Below are 22,749 nucleotides of genomic sequence, written 5' to 3'. Positions count from 1 at the left end.
ATTGACTTCAGGAAGCAAAATGTTACACATACCCCAGTTTGCATTGACGGCACCGAAGCGGAGATGGTTCAAAACTTCAAAATCTTAGGAGTCAATATCACCAACAACTTAATACAATACAATACAATTTATTTGTCATTTGGACCCCTTGAGGTCCAAACGAAATGTCGTTTCTGCAGGCATACATTATAAAACAAAAAAAGACCGAGACACAACATAATTTACATAAACATCTATCACATCGCTGTGATGGAAGGCAAAAAAAGCTTATCTCTCCACTGCACCCCCCCCCCCCCCCCCGATGTCAGAGTCAGAGTCAAAGTCAAAGCCCCCGGCTGGCGATGGCGATTGTCCCGCGGCCATTAAAGCCACGCCGGGTGATGCAAGGTCGCACACCGAGTCTAATTGTTAGAGCCCCCGGCGTGCGCTCGCAAAGTCCCGCGGCCATTCCAAGCCGCGCGGGGCAGTGATGTCAGGCCCCGCTCAGGTGCTCTTCAACCCCGCAACTCGGGCGGGAGAAGTCGCCGTTGCGGAAGCCCCGAAAAGCGGTCTCCCTCCAGGGACCCGCGGGCGCCCGGTGCTGCCGTCCGCCAGACCCGCAGTTGCAGCCTCCGAATCTCCGGGGGTTGGGTCGCAGCAGCGCTCCACCATCGCTCCACCCGCCCTGGACTCGGCCAGCCCCGTGACGGTGAGGTGAGTCGTCGGCAGCTCCGCAGCTGGAACCCCAGGTCATTCCTGCTGGAGGCCGCTCCACATTGCAGCCCCAACGACAACGGAGACCCGACAAAGAAAAGGTCGGGTCTCCCGTGCAGGGGAAAGATTTTAAAGTTACCCCCCTCCCCCCCACCCCCCACACACATACCCCGACAAAAGAAATAACAAAAACGACATAAAAACGAGACAAAAAATAATGAAAACACAGACGGACTGCAGAGGCCGCTGCTGACGAGAGTCGCACCGCCCACCAACCCATGATGAGTCCCTTCCATTGACTCAATGTATACCTCACTCTGCCTCAGCAAGGCCAGCAGCATAATCCAGGACAAGTCACACCCCGGCCACTCCCTCTTCTCCCCTCTCCCATCGGGCAAAAGTTGCAGATGTGTGAAAACACACGCGTCCAGATTCAGGGACAGTTTCTTCCCAGCTGTTCTCAGGCAACTGGACCACAACCAGAGAGCAGTGCCCCATTGGTGACCATCGGACTTATCCTTGATCAGACTTTGCCGGCTTTATCTTGAACTAAACATTATTGCTTATAATCTACGCACAGCAAATGTATCTCTACACAGTAAGAGGCTCAATTGTAATCATGTATTGTCTTTCCGCTGATGGATAGCACGCAAAAAAAGCTTTTCACTGTACCTCGATACACGTGACAGTAAACTAAACTGCAACTGTAACGGTCTCTCTGGCAACTCCACCGCAACGCCACTGTGCCACCGTAAACTACGTTGTTTGATGTTGACTCCCAGGAACCTGGAACGTGTTTCTAGCTTCAGGTTCCTGGGAGTCAACATCTCCGATGACCTCTCTTGGACCCACAATATCTCTACTCTGATCAAGAAGGCTCATCAGCGTCTCTTCTTCCTGAGGAGACTGAAGAAGGTCCATCTGTCTCCTCAGATCCTGGTGAACTTCTACCGCTGCACCATCGAGAGCATCCTTACCAACTGCATCACAGTATGGTATGGCAACTGCTCTGTCTCCGACCGGAAGGCATTGCAGAGGGTGGTGAAAATTGCCCAACGCATCACCGGTTCCACGCTCCCCTCCATTGAGTCTGTCCAAAGCAAGCACTGTCTGTGGAGGGCACTCAGCATCGCCAAGGACTGCTCTCACCCCAACCATGGACTGTTTACCCTCCTACCATTCGGGAGGCGCTACAGGTCTCTCCGTTGCCGAACCAGCAGGTCGAGGAACAGCTTCTTTCCGGCGGCTGTCACTCTACTAAACAACGTACCTCGGTGACTGCCAATCACCCCCCCCCCCCCGGACACTTATTATTTTTATTCAAATCGTTTGCTATGTCGCTCTTCAAGGGAGATGCTAAATGCATTTTGTTGTCTCTGTACTGTACACTGACAATGACAATTAAAATTGAATCTGAATCTGAATCTGAAACTAAACCAGACTCTGGTCATAACTATTGCAATTCAAACTGTGCATTGTTCACAAACTATTCTGGGACTTCCTGGATTAGTAAAACGTTTTATTTTATGGTGCTTTCATTGTTAGCAGTGAGGATCACGAACTCTCTGAGTTTAGACACAAACAGCTGGAGACAGGCAACATCTCTGGAGAGAAGGGAATGGGTGACGTTTCGGGTTGAGACGCTTCTTCGGACCCGAAACCTCACCCATTCCTTCTCTCCAGAGATGCTGCCTGTCCCGCTGAGTTACTCCAGCATTTTGTGCCTTGTTCTTCAGTGTAAGCTAGCATCTGCAGTTCCATCCTACAGAACTCTCTGAGCATGATGGATTGAGTATAACAATCTAACCCCCACTGAGGTGCAATGTTTAAGAAAGAACTGCAGATGCTGGAAAAAAAAATCGAAGGTAGACAAAAATGCTGGAGAAACTCAGCGGGTGAGGCAGCATCTACGGAGCGAAGGAATAGGTGACGTTTCGGGTCAGGTCTGAAGAAGGTTCTCGACCCGAAACGTCACCTATTCCTTTGCTCCATAGCTGCTGCCTCACCCACTGAGTTTCTCCAGCATTTTTGTCTACCTCCTACCTGTATTAAATTTTGTAGATTTAATACAGTAATTCAGATGTCATTCTCTAATCTCTGTAGAATTTCTGGGTTAAGTCAGTCACTTTCAGATGCGGCGATGAGCCAATTGACACCACAAATCTAAATCAATAACTATGGAATTAATACTATTTTTGTGCGCTGGATAAGAATTTTAAAGTGCCTTCATTTTGTAATCAACATAACAGGGATTAAAATTGGTGGTTCTGACAGATTAATACTTAGTTTACAAATGCCTTGGCTATATTTGGTTTCACGACATTTTATTTTCAGAAAGTACAAGTTACGGTCAGGGGCATTTTCAATAATAGAAACATTAGCAAACAATTACTTTTATTTCTGCTCAATAATTATTTACTCCATCCACGCAGGCCTTTAGATTTGATATTCTAAGGTTGAGTGTTTCCATTTCCCTGGGTATTTTGTTACAATAGACAATAGGTGCAGGAGTCGGCCATTCGTCATTCAATGTGATCATGGCTGGCCATCCCCAGTCAGTACCCCATTCCTGCCTTCTCCCCATATCCCCTGACTCCGCTATTTTTAAGAGCCCTATCTAGCTCTCTCTTGAAAGTATCCAGAGAACCGGCCTCCACCGCCCTCTGAGGCAGAGAATTCCACAGACTCGCAACTGTGTGAGAAAAAGTGTTTCCTCGTCTCCATTCTAAATGGCTTACCCCTTGTTCCTTAAACTGTGGCCCCTGGTTCTGGATTTCACCAACATCGGGAACATGTATCCTGCCTCTAGTGTGTCCAAACCCTTAATAATCTTATAGGTTTCAATAAGATACCCTTTCATCCTTCTAAATTCCATAGTATACAAGCCCAGCTGCTCCATTCTCACAGCACATGATAGTCCCGCTATCCCGGGAATTAACCTTGTGATCCTACGCTGCACTCCCTCAATAGCAAGAATGTCCTTCCTCAAATTTGGAGACTAAAACTGCACACAGTACTCCAGGTGTGGTCTCACTAGGGCCCTGTACAACTGCAGAAGGACCTCTTCTAAATTCTAGTGAGTACAAACCGAGTCTATCCAGTCTTTCTTCATATGAAAGTCCTGACATCCCAGGAAACAGTCTGGTGAACCTTCTCTGTACTCCCTCTATGGCAAGAATGTCCTTCCTCAGATTAGGAGACCAAAACTGTACGCAATATTAGGCAGTTATTAAATGATGGACTAATCTTTAATCATTTTTTTTAATTCAATTTAGTTTTAGTTTATTGTATTGTGTAAAGCATTTTTCTTGTATGTTATCCAGTCAGCTGTAAGACATTACATGATTATGATCAATCCGTCCACATACAGATACTGGATAAACGGTATAACGTTTAGTGCAAGATAATGTCCAGTGAAGTGAAGTCCAAGGGTCTGTAATGAGGTAGATGGCAGGTCGAGGCCGCTCCCTAGTTGGTGATAGGATGGTTCGGTTGCCTGAAACATCTGGGTAAGAAACTACCCCTGAATCTGGAGGTCTGCTCTCTTTTGCGGCCACATTGCCTGATGTGGCCCTTGTGAAAGCAGGGGGTATGGGGGACGGGATACTGAGGGATGATGTCCCACATTGATGAGGCTCTGGCCCCCTTGCACCTAATTTTATGTTTCTATGGTGATTTTTACACTTGCTGAGGGGAGAAGAGGGGATTGTCCCGGATGAGACTGGCCCCTTGATTATGCTGGTGACGTTGCTGAGGCAGTGTGAAATATAGATCCTGTCAACAGAAGGGAGGTTGGTTTGTGTACTGGCCTGGGCTGCGTTTGGTCCGGGGTGAAGCTGTTCCCAGACCAAGCTGTGATTTATCCTGATAAAATGCTTTCCGCGGCGCATCTGTAGAAGTTGGTGAGAGTTGTTGGGAACATGCCAAACGCCCTAAGACATCTAAGGAGGACGAGCGTGCGTTTTCTTTCCTGGCCATTGCTTTGATCTGGCTGGTCCAGGTCAAGCTGCAGGTGATATGAAGTACAATTACATTGCCAGGCAGCTTTTTCAACTTGTCATTTCCAATAGCTAGCTGAGTGGACATTCCCAAAGATAGATACAAAATGCTGGAGTAACTCAGCGGGACTCTCGCTCATCTCTGGACTTCTCTCTCATCTCTGGAGAGAAGGAATGGGTGATGTTTCGGGTCGAGACCCTTCTTCAGACCCGAAACATCACCCAGGTCAGGCAGCATCTATTCAGAGATGCTGCCTGATGCGCTGAGTTACATAAGGTCATAAGTGATGGGAGCAGAATTAGGCCATTCGGCCCATCAAGTCTACTCTGCCATTCAATCATGGCTGATCTATCTCTCCCCCCCTAACCCCATTCTCCTGCCTTCTCCCCATAGCCCCTGACACCCGTACTAATCAAGAATCTATCTATCTCTGCCATAAAAATATCCGTCGACTTGGCCTCCACAGTCTTCTGTGGCAATGAATTCCACAGATTCACCACCCGCTGACTAAAAAATTCCTCCTCATCACCTCCCTAAGGGAACGTCCGTTAATTCTGAGGCTATGACCTCTAGTCCTAGACTCTCCCACAAGTGGAAACATCCTCTCCACAACCACTCTATCCAAGCCTTTCACTATTCATTTTCAAAAATGAATTCTTATTCTTCTAAACTCCAGCGAGTGCCGGCCCAGTGCCGTCAAACGCTCATCAAATGTTAACCCACACATTCCTGAGATCATTATTGTAAACCGCCCCTGGACCCTCTCCAGATCCAGCAGATCATGCCTCAGATATGGTGCCCAAAGTTGTTCACAATGCGGCCTAACCAGTGCCTTATAGAGCCTCAGCATTACATCCCTGTTTTTGTATTCTAGTCCTATCGAAATAAATGCTAGCATTTTGAGTCCAGCATTACTCCAGCATTTTGTGTCTATCTTTGGTTTAAACCAGCTTCTGCAGTTGCTTTCCACACAGGACATTCCCAAAATAAGCTCCAGCCCATTTGAAGGAGACAGGGGCACAATGTGTGTAAAATGTAATGTCAACACCTACCCTGTAATCACTACTAATTTAGCTCACAACATCTGTTTCCAACGGAGGTGTAAGCTCACGACTCAGCACAACAGTGAAGGTGGGAAAGGCATGGAAGCATAGTTCATAAGTTCATAAGTGATTGGATCAGGATTAGGCCATTCGGCCCGTCAAGTCTACTCCGCCATTCAATCATGGCTGATCTATCTCTATTCTCCTGCCTTCTCCCCATAACCCCTGACACCCATATAACCATATAACCATATAACAATTACAGCACGGAAACAGGCCATCTCGACCCTTCTAGTCCGTGCCGAACACATAATCTCCCCTAGCCCCATATACCCGCGCCCAGACCACAACCCTCCACTCCCCTCCCATCCATACAACCATCCAATTTATTTTTAAATGATAAAAACGAACCTGCCTCCACCACCTTCACTGGAAGCCCATTCCACACAGCCACCACTCCCCGAGTACTAACCCATACTAATCAATAATCCATCTATCTCTGCCTTAAAAATATCCAATGACATGGCCTCCACAGTCATTTGTGGCAATGAATTCCACAGATTCGCCAACCTCTGATTGAAGAAATTCCTCCTCATCTCCTTTCTGAAGGAACGTCCTCTTATTCCGAGGCTATGACCTCTGGTCCTAGACTCTCCCACGAGTGGAAACATCCTCTTCACATCCACTCTATCCAGGCCTTTCACTATTCAAGTACTGCACAGAGGGAAGCTGTTCGGCCCTTTCTGCCTGTGTTTGCTCCCTGAAGGACTGTTACTTATCCCACAGAAGCAATCATAATGGCTCTGTTTTCCTGAATGGATTGGCCACACAAATGGTTTGTAGCACCTGTGCCGATATTTGGACATAACTCGCCCAGTTATTTTGGCAAGACTAATATTAAAATCTACGGTCATGGAAGAGCGACCTGTATAAGGAGTAAGCCATTTAGAACGGAGACGAGGAAACACTTTTTCTCACAGAGTGGTGAGTCTGTGGAATTCTCTGCCTCAAAGGGCTGTGGAGGCCGGTTCTCTGGATGCTTTCAAGAGAGAGCTAGATAGGGTTCTTAAAGATAGCGGAGTCAGGGGATATGGGGAGAACGGGGTACTGATTGGGGATGATCAGCCATGATCACATTGAATGGCGGTGCTGGCTCGAAGGGCCAAATGGCCTACTCCTGCGCCTATTGTCTATTGTACAGGGTCTGATTAGGAACAGTCAACATGGATTTGTGCCTGGAAGGTCATGTTTAACTAATCTTCTTGAATTTTTTGAAGATGTTACTCGGGAAATTGATGAGGGTAAAGCGGTGGATGTTGTGTATATGGACTTCAGTAAGGCCTTTGACAAGGTTCCTCATGGAAGGTTGGTTAAGAAGGTTCAATGGTTGGGTATTAATGGTGGAGTAGCAAGATGGATTCAACAGTGGCTGAATGGGAGATGCCAGAGAGTAATGGTGGATGGTTGTTTGTCAGGTTGGAGGCCAGTGACAAGTGGGGTGCCTCACGGATCTGTGTTGGGTCCACTGTTGTTTGTCATGTACATCAATGATCTGGATGATGGTGTGGTAAATTGGATTAGTAAGTATGCAAATGATACTAAGATGGGTGGGATTGCGGGTAATGAAGTAGAGTTTCAAAGTCTACAGAGAGATTTATACCAGTTGGAAGAGTGGGCTGAAAGATGGCAGATGGAGTTTAATGCTGATAAGTGTGAGGTGCTACATCTTGGCAGGACAAATCAAAATAGGGCGTACATGGTAAATGGTAGGGAATTGAAGAATGTAGGTGAACAGAGGGATCTGGGAATAACTGTGCACAGTTCCCTGAAAGTGGAATCTCATGTAGATAGGGTGGTAAAGAAAGCTTTTGGTGTGCTGGCCTTTATAAATCAGAGCATTGAGTATAGAAGTTGGGATGTAATGTTAAAATTGTACAAGACATTGGTGAGGCCAATTCTGGAGTATGGTGTACAATTTTGGTCGCCTAATTATAGGAAGGATGTCAACAAAATAGAGAGAGTACAGAGGAGATTTACTAGAATGTTGCCTGGGTTTCAGCAACTAAGTTACAGAGAAAGGTTGAATAAGTTAGGGTCTTTATTCTTTAGAGCGCAGAAGGTTAAGGGGGGACTTGATAGAAGTTTTTAAAATGATGAGAGGGATAGACAGAGTTGACGTGGAAAAGCTTTTCCCACTGAGAGTAGGGAAGATTCAAACAAGGGGACATGACATGAGAATTAAGGGACTGAAGTTTAGGGGTAACATGAGGGGGAACTTCTTTACTCAGAGAGTGGGAGCTGTGTGGAATGAGCTTCCAGTGAAGGTGGTGGAGGCAGGTTCGTTTTTAATCATTTAAAAATAAATTGGATAGTTATATGGATGGGAAGGGAATGGAGGGTTATGGTCTGAGCGCAGGTATATGGGACTAGGGGAGATTATGTGTTCGGCACGGACTAGAAGGGTCGAGATGGCCTGTTTCCGTGCTGTAATTGTTATATGGTTATATATGGTTATATGGTATCATAGCTGTAAACCTTAATCTGTACGTTTGCTGGAGACTTTAGGCCCTTTAGCCCACCAGGTCCGTGCCGACCATCGATCGCCCCGTATACTGTTATTATCCTACCTATTAGAGACAATTTTAAAATTTACAGAAGCCAATTTATGTGCAAACCCGGCGCAGTGGCACAGTGGTAGAGTTGCTGCCTTACAGCGCCAGAGATCCCGGGTTCGATCCTGACTACTGGTGCTGTCTGTACGGAGTTTGTACGTTCTCCCCGTGACCTGAGTGGGCGCTCTTGTTTCCTCCCACATTCGATAGACGCACGCACTGGTTCGCAGGTTAATTGGCGTCCGTAATGGTTACATTGTCCCTAGTGTGTAGGGTTCGTGCTAGTGTACGGGGTGATCGCTGGCCGGTGCGGAGCGGACTCGGTGGGCCGAAGGACCTGTTCCTGCTCTGTATCTCTGAAGTCTAAAGCTGCAAATTTTTGAAGTCTAAAGACACAAATCTTTATTTGTTCAACAAAGCAGGAAGCAGATCCTTCTGATGGGGAAAGGCTGTATTTGAATCCTGAAACATTTCTATAGCTGAAGACAGTGGATGCTGAGAAATTGAGGCATATTTCAGTGTAACTATGGTGATGACTGATGATGGCTCCAAAATGATTGGGTCGCTGAATGATGGGACTTTGTCCATTAATAATTGAAGTTCTGTATTGCAAACGTGTTTGAAGGAAATGTGGAATAGATGATTCTGATAGATGTATTTCCCAAATTGATTCTGATGGAGCATTTCAGTCCGAGATCAGGTTTTAAATTGACCATTTTCTCCAAATTATGAGAAAACTTTACATCAAAGAATATTATATGTAGCTGTCCTGATGGTTTTGCAATATTTAGTTTAGTTTAGTGTAAAGTGCAGAAACAGGCCCTTCGGCCCTCCCTGTCTACGCCGACCCATACACTAATACTATCCCACAATTTACAATTCAATTGAGTTTTACTGTCTGTATAACTCGTTATCACCTACCCCACAGCCAACAATGCATCATTGTGGGCTCTACCCCTCCTTGATCATCGGCGATTTTTGCATATCGTTCATTCATTTGTTCTGTTTAGCGTCTATACTTCTCGTTCCCCTCTACCCTGCCTCGCCATCTGAAGAAGGGTCTCGATCAGAAACTTCACCTATTCCTTTTCTCCAGAGATGCTGCCTGACCTGCTGAGTAACCCCTCTGTGTCAACCCGTTAACCTGCACATCTTTTTGCTTATTTCCGTGCTGTATCTCTAAAATTACTTGATAAAAGGATTTGAGTCCAGGAGTTAAAATACTGGGCTTTGGAGCAACTGCATTTTGGATATTGTGGAGTCACAAGGAACTGCAGATGCTGGAATCTTGCTCAGAACACACAGCGCCAGAGACCCGGGTTCGATCCTGACCTCGATCCGCAGAAGTAGGCCATTCGGCCCTTTGAGCCAGCACCGCCATTCAATGTGATCATGGCTGATCATCCCCAATCAGTACCCCGTTCCTGCCTTCTCCCCATATCCCATGACTCCACTATTTCTAGGAGCCCTATCTAGCTCTCTCTTGAAAGCATCCAGAGAACCTGCCTCCACCGCCCTCTGAGGCAGAGAATTCCACAGACTCACCACTCTCTGTGAGAAAAAGTGTTTCCTCGTCTCTGTTCTAAATGGCTAAATTCTTAAACTGTGTCCCCTGGTTCTGGACTCCCCCAACATCGGGAACATGTTTCCTGCCTCTAGCGTGTCAAAACCCTTAACAATCTTATATGGTTCAATGAGATTCCCTCTCATCCTTCTAAACTCCAGAGTGTACAAGCCCAGCTGCTCCATTCTCTCAGCATATGACAGTCCCGCCATCCTGGGAATTAACCTTGTATTAACCTACGCTGCACTTCCTCAATAGCAAGAATGTCCTTCCTCAAATTAGGGGACAAACACTGCACACAATACTCCAGGTGTGGTCTCACTAGGGCTCAGTACAACTGCAGAAGGACCTCTTTGCTCCTATATTCGATTCCTCTTGTTATAAAGGTCAACAAGCCATTCACTTTCTTCACTGCCTGCAGTACCTGCATGCTTACTTTCATAGACTGATGTACAAGGACCCCCAGATCCCAGTCTAAAATAGCAGAGAAGATTTTGTTTCCAACATTCCATTTCATTTCCCAATTTTTCATTTTCACCGTGGGCTGGCAGGCCTGTTCCTGTGTTGAACTGTTCCATGGTCCATTTGTTCACCTATTGAAGTGAAATAAAAAATAGTTTACCCACAGGTTTGACAAATGTTTGATAACACTATTTCCAGTTTTTTGGAAGAAAATAATATTTTCTTTGTCTTTTCATTTCTCAGTGGAGTTTATGCACCTAGAACTGGCCTCGATGCAGTCTGTACGGCAATTTGTGGAGCGCTTCAAAGCAAAGAACCTTTTGCTTCACGTCTTGGTGAATAATGGTGAGTTGTAAATTGTCTTTACGGAGTTATATATGGAGGTTTGAGGGACACAGTAGACAATAGGTGCAGGAGTAGGCCATTCGGCCCTTCGAGCCAGACATGACCAAAATATATAATATCACGAGAGCCATTGATAGGATAGACAGTCAGAACCTTTTTCCTAAGAAGGAAACAACAAATACTTGAGGTCACAGCTTTAAGGTGAGGGGGTCAACATTTAAGGGAGATATGTGGGGACAGTTTTTTTACACAGAGGGTGATGAATGCCTGGAAAGCACTGTTACATAGAAAACATAGACAAATAAGTGCAGGAGTAGGCCATTCGGCCCTTCGAGCCAGCATCGCCATTCAATATGATCATGGCTGATCATCCACAATCAGTACCCCGTTCCTGCTTTCTCCCCATATCCCTTGATTCCCTTAGTCCTAAGAGCTAAATCTACCTCTCTCTTGAAAACATCCAGTGAATTGGCCTCCACTGCCCTCTGTGGCAGAGAACTCCACATATTTACCACTCTCTGGGTGAAGACGTTTTTCCTCGTCTCTGTTCCCAGTTGTTGGAGGTGGTGGTTGTGGCAGACACAAGACTGGCATTGAGGCTTTTGGATGGACACATGGTTAAGCAGGGAATGGAGGGATACGGAATATGTGGGATAAGACTTGGGCTTGGCGTCATGCTCAGCATGGATGTGGGCCGAATGGCCTTTTCTTGTCCTGTTCTGCTGTAAGTTCTATGTTCAGAGAGGTCATACAACATGGAAACAGGCCCTTCAGCCCACTGTGTCTACACTGACCATTGAAGTTTGAATAAGTTCAACAGTAATTCCATTTCTTAACACTCATACCTTCTATGCCATGTTTCAAATGCTCATCTAAATGCTTATAGGTCCCCCAACAGTGTGTTCCTCATTTCTACCACCCTTTGCTTTGTAAACTTTTTTAAGAGCTTTTTCAATCTCCTTCCATTTACAAACTTGTGCTCTTTGGTTATAAATATCTGAGTTGAGTTTAGTTTATTGTCATATGTACTGAGGTACAGTGAAAAGCTTCTGTTGCCGGCTAAACAGTCAGCTGAAAGAAGGGTCTCGGCCCGAAACGTCGCCTATTTCCTTCGCTCCATAGATGCTGCCGCACCCGCTGAGTTTCTCCGGCACTTTTGTCTTCAAGCTGAAAGACAATACATGATTAACATCGAACCATCCACAGTGCACGGCTACATGATGAAGGGAATAATATGAATTTTAGTGCAATAAGTTTAGCGCAAGGTAAGGTGGTGCAACGGTAGAGATGCTGCCTTGCAGCGCCAGAGACCCGGGTTTGATCTGACCGTGGGTGCTGTCTGTACGGAGTTTGTACATTCTCCCCGTGACCTGCGTGGGTTTTCTCAGGGATCTCTGGTTTCCTCACACACTCCAAAGGCGTCCAGGTTTGTAGGTTAATTGCCTTGGTGTAATTCTAAATTGTCCCTAGTGTGCAGGGATCGATGGCAGACATGGACTCAGTAGGCCTAAGGGCCTGTGGTATCTCTAATCTAAACTAAAACTATTAAGTCCTTTGAAGTCCAATCAAATATAATCCCGGGGTCTTCAATTAAGTGGATAGTGGCTCAGGACTGCTCTCTGGTTGGTAGGATCATAAGTGATAGGAGCAGAATTAGGCCATTCGGCCCATCAAGTCTACTCCGCCATTCAATCATGGCCGATCTATCTCTCCCTCCTAACCCCATTCTCCTGCCTTCTCCCCATAACCTCTGACACCCGTACTAATCAAGAATCTATCTATCTCTGCCTTGAAAATATCCACTGACTTGGCCTCCACAGCCTTCTGTGGCAATGAACGATGGTTCAGTTGCCTGATAACAGCTGGGAAGAAACTGTCCCCGAATCTGGAGATGCGTGTTTTCACACTTCTACACCTTTTACCTGATGGGAGAGGAGGGAGGAGTGACTGGGGTGAGCCCCGCCCTTGATGATGCTGCTGGCCTTGCCGAGGCAGCGTGAGGTATAAATGGAGTCAATGGAAGGGAGGTTGGTTTGTGCGATGGTCTGGGCTGCGACCACAATTCTCTGCGCAGAGGAAAAGTTCCTGTATTGTAAATCCAAATATTTTATGATTAAGTTAAGCAATGCTCTTTTGATCGACTCTGCTGTAACAATGCTCAGTTTACAACATAATGCCCTTCCTAATTTTACAAAACTCAATCACCCCACCCCACCCACCAGATCCCCAGTGCCTTCCACCTCAGTCTTCTCCAGTCCAGGAACAACAACGCAACCTCCTCAATCTCTCCTCATTAAAGGAAACGTCTATTCAAGGTGCTAATTTAGAGATACAGCGTGGAAACAGGCCCTTTGGCCCACTGGGTCCGTGCTAACCCCGCAAACTAACACTATGTGGCCCTTGTGGCTAAAGGGATCAGGGGGTATGGAGGGAAGGCAGGTACAGGATACTGAGTTGGATGATCAGCCATGATCATATTGAATGGCGGTGCAGGCTCGAAGGGCCGAATGGCCTACTCTTCCACCTATTTTCTATGTTTCTATGTTTCTACCCTACACCCACTAGGGACAATTTTTTCACATGCACCAAGCCAATTAACCTACAAACCTGTACGCCTTTGGAGTGTGGGAAGAAACCGAAGATATCGGCTAAAACCCACACAGGTCACGGGGGGAACATACAAACTCCGTACAGACAGCACCCGGGTCTCCGGCGCTGTAAGGCGGTAAATCGACCGCTGCGCCACCGTGACTGCCCATGCTAAATAGCAATGCCAGAGATTGATATCATTGTATTGTTGATGTATCTGCTTAATACCACCCCATGCTATTATTAAACAATATATGGATCCTGAGGAGGTTTAAGGACACTGTCCCACTTCCACGACCTAATGCGCGACCTCTGCCGAGTTTGCCCTTGACTCATACTCGCAGCATGGACGTCACGAGGTCGTGGGTAGTTCGTAGCGGGCCGTGATGCTAGTCGTAGGTACTCGTGGCATCAAGTAAGTCGGGGGCGGTTTTTTATATCCTGATGATAAATGTCCACGAGTAAAAAAGGTTGCGAATTAAGTTGTGAAAGTGGGACAGGCCCTTGAGATGAATGATCCCAGGGATGATTTTGTTGATGTAGGATGAGTGTTTGACAGCTCTGGGCCTGTGCTTGCTGGAGTTTAGAAGGATGAGGGGTGGGATCTCATTAAAATCTACCTAATAATGAAGGGCCTGGATAGAGTGGATGCAGGGAAGGCTGTTTCCATTAATAGGAGGGTCTAGGATTAGCATGCATAGCCTCAGGATAAAAGAACGTACCTTTGCAATGAGATCAGGAGGAATTTCTTTAGCCAGAGGGTGGTGGATGTGTGGAATCCATTGCCACTGATGGATTCAGTGTGATTTTAATGTGTTGTTTGATTTGTTCTTGATTAGTAATGCCCCTGTCCCACTTAGGAAACCTGAACGGAAACCTCTGGAGACTTTGCGCCCCACCCAAGGTTTCCGTGCGGTTCCCGGAGGTTGCAGGAAGTGGAAGCAGGTAGGGAGACTGACAAAAACCTCCGGGAACCGCACGGAAACCTTGGGTGGGGGGGCAAAGTCGCCAGAGGTTTTCGTCAGGTTTCCTAAGTGGGACAGGGGCATAAGGATGTCAAAGATTATGGGGAGGAGAATGGGGTTGCGTGGGGAAAAATAGATCAGCCATGATCAAACGGCCTAAATCATCTCCTGTGTCTTGCAATGCGATGATCTTAAGGATCATGCAGTTGGTATAATGCAGCAACAGCAACAACATCTGCCAAGTTGCATCATTTATTTTGAGGTAATCGCACTGCACAACTGAACCTTTCTCCTGCGATTGCATCTTTTCTAGAAGGTGCTGGACCAGAATTGCTTGCAGTACTCTGCAACACATGCATATTTTCACTGCTGTAGTTCAATGCTGAACTAGTAGTGTTCCTGGCTTAACCCTTCTTCAATTATTTTGAAATCGATGCCTTGTTTGATGGAGGAAGGAAAGTAAGGAAGAATGAGAAATGGACAGGACTTGGGGGAGAGGTTGAGCAACAGACAATAGACAATAGGTGCAGGCCATTCGGCCCTTCGAGCCAGCACCGCCATTCAATGTGATCATGGCTGATCATCCCCAATCAGTACCCCATTCCTGCCTTCTCCCCATATCCCCTGACTCCGCTATTTTTAAGAGACCTGCCCAGCTCCCTCTTGAAAGCATCCAGAGAACCTGCCTCCACCGCCCTCTGAGGCAGAGAATTCCACAGACTAGGACTCAGTTTGTTAAGGTGCAGGAGTGATCTTATAGAGGTGTACAGAATCATGAAAGGAATAGATCGGGGTAAATGCACAGTTATTTGCCTGGAGTAGGGGAATTGAGAGTAGGTTTAAGATGAGGGGGCAAAGATTTAATGGGAACCATATAACCATATAACAATTACAGCACGGAAACAGGCCATCTCGGCCCTTCTAGTCCATGCCGAACACGTATTCTCCCCTAGTCCCATATACCTGCACTCAGAACATAACCCTCCATTCCTTTCCCGTCCATATACCTGTCCAATTTATTTTTAAATGATAAAATCGAACCTGCCTCCACCACTTCCACTGGAAGCTCATTCCACACCGCTACCACTCTCTGAGTAAAGAAGTTCCCCCTCATGTTACCCCTAAACTTTTGTCCCTTAATTCTCAAATCCTCAAGCCTGAGGGATAACCTTTTCACACAAGGGGCGGTGGGTGTATGGACCGAGCTGCCGCGGGAGGTAGTTGAGGCAGGGGACTATCGCTATGTTTAAGAAACATAGAAACATAGAAATTAGGTGCAGGAGTAGACCATTCGGCCCTTCGAGCCTGCACCGCCATTCAATATGATCATGGCTGATCATCCAACTCAGTATCCCGTACCTGCCTTCTCTCCATACCCCCTGATCCCCTTAGCCACAAGGGCCACATCTAACTCCCTCTTAAATATAGCCAATGAACTGGCCTCAACTACCCTCTGTGGCAGAGAGTTCCGGAGATTCACCACTCTCTGTGTGAAAAAAGTTCTTCTCATCTCGGTTTTAAAGGATTTCCCCCTTATCCTTAAGCTGTGACCCCTTGTCCTGGAAACATTTAGACAGGTACATGGATAGGACAGGTTTAGAGGGATCTGGGCCAAAAGCAGGCAGGTGGGGCTAGAGTAGTAGGGACATGTTGGCCGGCATGGGAAAGTTGGGCCAAAGGGCCTGTCTCCGTGCTGTGTGACTTTACGGCCAAAGTAACGAGAGAGAGAGGGATAACAAATAATGAAATTAAAAATTAGGCTTCATGGAGAGAATCAGATTTGAAGAGAAAATCAGAGCTCAATAGAAAGGCAGCCGGCGACTGTGGAATAAAAAGGAGACTAATGTCACTCACGTTAGTGTTTGATTGTTGCGTCCACGAATGCACAGCCTGAGAAGGATGTTGCAACCGTATACAATGGGAATAATCAAAAGGAAATTGCTTATGTTAATCGCAGAATCATTGAAATTTGCAGCACAGGAGGTGGCCATGCACACTGTCTGAAAAAGGACTAATGAGACCCTGGGTCGGAAGCACTGCACCACAGATGCTTTATAACTGGAGCGGGGAAGGAATGTGGGACTAACCAGGATAGATAGACCTGTAGGTTAAACAGGATAGATCTGATCGTTCAGAGCTGTGCTGAACTACTATCTACCTCTTTAGTGACCCTCTGACTATCCTTGATCGGACTTTTCGGGCTTCACCTTGTACTAAACGCTATTTCCTTATCATATGGTCTACTCCTGCACCTATTTTCTATGTTTCTGTTTACATACAGCAATACATTGAAATGGTTCGATTGCAATCATATAACCATATAACAATGACAGCACGGAAACAGGCCATCTCGGCCCTTCTAGTCCATGCCGAACACTTACTCTCACCTAGTCCCATCTACCTGCACTTAGACCATAACCCTCCATTCCTTTCCCGTCCATATACCTATCCAATTTATTTTTAAATGATAAAATCGAACCTGCCTCCACCACTTCCACTGGAAGCTCATTCCACACAGCTACCACTCTCTGAGTAAAGAAGTTCCTCCTCATAGAAACATAGAAACAGAAAATAGGTGCAGGAGTAGGCCATTCGGCCCTTCGAGCCTGCACCGCCATTCAATATGTTCATGGCTGAGTATCCTGTTCCTGCCTTCTCTCCATACCCCCTGATCCCTTTAGCCACAAGGGCCACATCTAACTCCCTCTTAAATATAGCCAATGAACTGGCCTCAACTACCCTCTGTGGCAGAGAATTCCAGAGATTCACCACTCTCTGTGTGAAAAAAGTTCTTCTCATCTCGGTTTTAAAAGATTTCACCCTTATCGGGGTGTCCCCCTCCCATTGGTATGGAACATTTGCATTTTTCAGCTTGAAATTGTGAAATTGTGCAATCTGGTGCATACTGTAGCCAGTCTTTTAACTAACACTTGAATGCAATATATATGCTTTAAATTGGATTGGAGCGTTTTTGAAAGGGGGGAGGCTGTGCGATCACTGATCACTGGCCTTGGGGGTTCCCCGGTGAGGGAGTGGAGCAACCGAGTGGGGAGAGGGTGTGGAAGAAGGGTGTCCCCACTCCCAGGGTAGGAACCTTTTGACCAACTTGCCCACATGTTGGCGGGTGTGGGCAAGTTGTGCCGAAGGGCCTGTTTTCACACTGTATCACTCTATGACTACATTATACCTCCATCATGCATGAATGCTTCAAAATCAAGTGATCGAATTTTATTGCCATATACTCAAGCATAGAAACATAGAAAATAGGTGCAGGAATAGGCCATGGGCCCTTCGAGCCAGCACTGCCATTCAATATGATCATGGCTATTCATCTAAAATCAGTACCTCTTTCCTGTTTTTTCCCCATATCCCTTGATGCCATTAGCCCCAGGAACTAAATGTAACTCTCTCTTGAAAACATCCAGTGTATTGGCCTGCACTGCCTTCTGTGGCAGAGAATTCCACAGATTCACAACTCTCTGCGTGAAGAATGTTTGTCCTCATCCCAGTCCTAACTGGCCCCCCCTTTATTCTTAAACTGTGACCCACGGTTCTGAACGCCCCCAACATCGGGAACATTTTTCCTGCAGTTACAGTAGGTGAAAATCTAGCAGGCAAGCAGGATGCTTTCACCAACCACCCCCATTTGAAGTCCACTATCTTCCACCGTATCTACCCAGTGCTTGGTACTTACTTCCAGCAACCACTGGTTGTCCTCCAGGATGCACCGAGCCGCAGCCTGATCCATGCCGGTCACCTGGGCGAATTCGGCACAGAGACTCTCACGGCAGCGGCGCAATGCATCCGACGCATCCGACGGCCCGGGACTCTTGCACGGAGGCTGCAGTGAGCGACTCGCCAGCCCGGCAAACACTCTCCAGCCCCGCTCCCCGTCCGCATCTGTCCCCGCCGCTGCTTCTGCTTCCAACACCCGCGGCCCATGCAGTTGATATCAGTTTTGAAATTTGCGTTGATCACAGAATTTCTCACAACAGAGCGAGAGAAATTTGTGATCAGCGTGAGAATTTGGTGAAATGCGTGATTCTCACGCTCAATGCATGGGAGTTGGCAGCCCTGCCTCTCTATCCCCCTCTCCCTCTCCCCCCCCTCTCTCTCTCCTCTCTCTCTCCCCTATCTCCACCTCTCTTTCTCTCCTCTCTCTCTCCCTCCCACCTCACTCTCATCCCTCTCTCTCTCTCCCCCTCTCGCTCCTCCTCTCTCTCCCTCTCCCTCTCACCCCCCTCTCTCTCGCTCTCTCCCACCCGCTCTCTCTCCCTCTCCCTCCCCCCCTCTCTCTCTCTCCTCTCTCCCCCCACCCTCTCTCCCTCCCTCTCTCTCCCCTCTTTCTCTCTCCCCCTCTCTCTCCCCCTCTCTCTCTCTCTCCCCCTCTCTCTCCCCCTCTCTCTATTTCTCCCTCCCTCTATCTCTCCTCTCTCTCCCTCTCCTTCTCTACACACTCTCCCCTCTCTCTCTGTCTCTCCTCTCACCTCTCTCTCTACCCCCCCCTCTCTCTCTTATCTCTCTCTCCCCCATTTCTCCCTCCCACCTCACTCTCCCCCTGGCTCTCTCTCCCCTCTCTCTTTCTCTTCTGTCTCTATCTCCTTTCTCTTTGCCCCCCTATCTCTCTCTCTTTCCCCCCTCTCTCTCCTTTACCACCCCTCTCTCTTCCCCCCCCTCTCTCTCCCATTCTCTCCTACCCTCTCCTCCCTCTCCACCCCTCTCTCTTCCCTCTCTCTCTTCCACCTTCTCTCCCCCTCTCTCTCCCCTACCTCTCTCTCCCCACCTCTCCCTCTTCTCTCTCTCCATTCACGCCCCTTCTGTCTCTCCCCTCTCTCTCTCCTCTCACCCCCCTCTCTCTCCTCTGTCTCCCTGTCTCCTTCCCCTCTCTCTCTCTCCACCTCCCTTTGAGAGTCTGTCCCTTCGGCACAGAGACTCTCACGGCAGCGGCGCGACGCTTCCGACGGCACCGCGGCCCGGGACACTCGCACTGTCCGGAGTGCTCCATGGCCAGAGCTGCAGCGAGCGACTCGCCAGCGCCGCAAACACTCGCCAGCGCCGCAAACACACGCAAGTCCCGGCTCCTCGCATCTGTTCCCGCCGCTGGTTCTGCTCCCATCCCTCCCGCAGCCCCTGCTCCCCAACTCTCCAACCCCCGCGGACCCTGCAGTTTATCCGAGTTTTGACATTTTCGTTGATCACAAAATTTCTCACCACAGAGCGTGAGAAATTTCTGATGAGCGTGAGGGCGTGAGAGTTTGCTACAGGGCGTGAGTCTCACGCTCATAGCGTGACAGTTGGCATCCCTGATATGCAACAAAAGCTTTTCACTGTACCTTGGTAAAAATGGCAATAAACTAAACTAACTAACTAACTAACTTGTACCTTATATTTCACTTAGGCAGCTTACAATCCAGCGGTACGAATATTGATTTTTCTAACTTCAAGTAACCCTTCCTTTCCCTCCGTCCCTCCCCCAGCCTAGTTTGATTCTCCTTCTGATTAATATTACTGACTAGACTAAGTGGGACCCGTTGGGTCCCATGTTCACACGGGAGGGCTGGTCCCCCGACGCAATATTCCACCTCTCCACCAATTCCAATATTGGTGGCCAGTGTGGGGGGGGGGCTTTCTGGAGCTTCTGGTATGGGTGTTGTTGGCTGCAGTGACTACTGGTCTCCAGAGGGCTAGTATGGACATTGTGGGCCAAATGGATTCTTGGGGTGGCAGCTCAGTCCCTCAAGCCTGATGTGCTGGCAGCTCACTCATGGCTGGTGGGCTGGCAGTTGACGGGTATTCCTTGAAATTCCATTTCAAGCAGAGTGCAAGGCCACCAAATTCAAATCCATTGTCCTACCACTTCAAGCAGGGTGCAAGGCCACCACATTCAAATGCAGTTTCATACCACTTTGTGCAAGGTCACCACATTCAAATGCAGTTTCATACTATTTCAAGCAGGGTGAAACCGCCATAAAACCCCCCATAAAACCACACAGTAGACATTCAGTGTGTTCAGTTGATTCACAGCTCAGAATCGTGACCTCTCCCTCCCCCATCATGCAGAGACTGAGCCACACACACACTTCCGGGTTTTATAATCCCTCCCCCTCCCACCGGAAAAGGTGTGGCCTTCATGGCGTGATTGACAGGAAAGAGATTCTCAACATTTTTTAAACACTAATAACACTTTTGTTTTTCATTGGTGGGAAGAATCCTCTGCACCTGATGAGAGGAGGGGAACTGAGTACAATGGCCAAAAATCACAGCCGTAAGATGGTAGTGTTTTATCTAAAATCAATATAGTGCAAACAGGAAGTTGTCAAGTTTAGACAAACAGCCATTTGCAAGCAGTGCCTTTTCACTTCAACCCAAACAACCCAAACAACCATTTGCAGGCATTGCCTTTTTACTTCAAACCAACCATATTTTCATTTTCAAACCACATTAAGGGCGCTCACAGTTGAGTAGACATGTGTTCAGTGTTATTCAGAGCTCAGAGATGGCTTCCTCCATCTTGCAGAGACTGAGTGAGGCACAGCACTTCCTGGTATTATACTCCCTCCCCCTCCCTCCAGCAGGGGTTGCAGAGAGAATGGCAATTAAAAAAAAACATTAATATCTCTCTGATTTTTCATCGATGGAAAAAATCCTCTGGTCCCGGCAGGCAGAGGGGGGCTCTGAGCGAGGTGGCCAAAACTGACGGCCGTGGGTGGCGGCGTTCTCTCGGAAATCGCAGCACACTGGGCCAAAAGCGGTCAAGATCAGACTTTTAGTAATATAGATTGTGTGCCTGCTTGTCACCTCCCCCTCAGCTGACAATGAACCATTCAACACCTCCTTATCACCATCTGCTTTGATCTGTCGTTTTCACACCTTACCCTTCCATATCTCTAGAACCCCCCCTCTGTCCCCTGAATCTCAGTCTGAAGTAAAGTCTAGTGTCGAAACGTCACCCATCCCTTCTCTCCAGAGATGCTGCCTGTCCCGCTGAGTTACTCCGGCATTGGGGTGGGAGATTGCAACCTTCACGTAGTCCGCCCTGCTTCGACTAATGGAATCAACTCGACGTGCACAAACGGAAGATCAAATAGAACAAGTTGTCCAACAACTTTAGGTGTGCATGCCACACAGAAGAAGAAGAAGACTCCAGCATTTTGTGGTCGATTTTTGGAACTAATCCAGCATCTGCAGTTCTTTCCCACGCATAAACTAAACTAAAATGTCAACTTGAAGGCGGATATTTCCGTCGTTCAGCCACAGTACAGCACAACTGACAGTGTATACACCGGTCTCTACCGTCAGCCCAGATTGTTGTGTTCAAACCTTTACTCGCAAGACTTGAGTACAACTCTCTGAAGGAGAGGCCTGTCCCGCTGAGTTACACCAGCATTTTGTGTCTATGTTAACCAACGACCTCTACATATTCTGTCTGATCCGCCAGGTTGCTCTTAACACGGCGGGCTATTTCGCGGGTTCTGTGGTAGCGCGGGAACTTACACGTCAGTTTGCCGTAGGCTATCAAGTTGAGAGTTTGTGTGCAACTGCTGACAGGTTACTGGCGATGACCCGGGGAGACAGTGAAAGTTGGCGACAGTGGCCGCAGTGAGTGAATGGGTGTGTGAGTGTGTGTGAGTGTGTGTGAGTGTGTGGGTGTGTGTGAATGGGTGAGTGTGTGTAGGTGGGTAAGTGGGTGTGAGTGTGAGTAAATGGATCGATTGTAATCATGTATTGTCTTTCCGCTGACTGGTTAGCACGCAGCAAAAGCTTTTCACTGTACCTCAGTACACGTGATAATAAACTAAACTGTAAACTGTTTCAACATATATATATAATTTAAGAGGCTATTTTCTAAAACCTACTTTTTATCATCAGCTGAGGATTAATGAGAAAACTGCGGAGGCAGATAAAATTAATTTATTCATTCATTAAGCAATATTATCTTTGGCTTCATCCCTCCAGGACTCCTTCATTTTCCTTTTCACTGACCACACTCAGTGTTTATCTGGACACAGGAGAGAATTCCCTCTCTGAGATGGGCTGGATGGAACCATGCCAGGATGTTTCCACTAGAGGGAGAGACTAGGACCAGAGGCCATCGAATTAAAGGACGTTCTTTTGGGAAGGTGATGAGGAGCAATTTCTTTAATCAGGGGCTGTGGAATTCTCTGCCACAGAAGGCTGTGGAGGCCAAGTCTTTGAATATATATAAAGCAGAGATGGATAGATCCTTGATTAGTATGGGTGTCAGAGGTTATGGGGAGAAGGTAGGAGAATAGAGTTAGGAAAGATTGGTCAGCCATGATTGAGTGGCGGAGTAGGCTTGATGGGCCGAATGGCCCAATTCTACTCGTATCAAGTCAAGTCACTTTTATTTCTATAGCACATTTAAAAAACAACTCTCGTTGGCCAAAGTGCTTTACATTGGTGGAGGTGTCACTTATGAGGGTTAAAAGATGGAAAACAAATATAGGGAACTTTTA

General features: G+C 47.3%; 1 protein-coding gene across 1 annotated transcript in view; it reads left to right on the top strand.

The window, feature by feature from the left end:
• The window catches only part of dhrsx (dehydrogenase/reductase (SDR family) X-linked), a 208,531-nt gene that overhangs the window by 119,845 nt on the left and 65,937 nt on the right, over nucleotides 1-22,749 (top strand). Inside the window, exon 4 of the mRNA XM_055665137.1 lies at nucleotides 10,617-10,718. Coding sequence (XP_055521112.1) covers nucleotides 10,617-10,718 — 102 coding nt within the window. The remainder of the gene's footprint in view (nucleotides 1-10,616; nucleotides 10,719-22,749) is intronic.

This window comes from Leucoraja erinacea, unplaced genomic scaffold (genome assembly GCF_028641065.1).
Source record: "Leucoraja erinacea ecotype New England unplaced genomic scaffold, Leri_hhj_1 Leri_108S, whole genome shotgun sequence".
In the NCBI taxonomy this organism is placed as follows: domain Eukaryota; kingdom Metazoa; phylum Chordata; class Chondrichthyes; order Rajiformes; family Rajidae; genus Leucoraja; species Leucoraja erinaceus.
The sequence above is the reverse complement of the archived record's forward strand: the minus strand, read 5'-3'. Positions and strand labels throughout refer to the sequence as shown.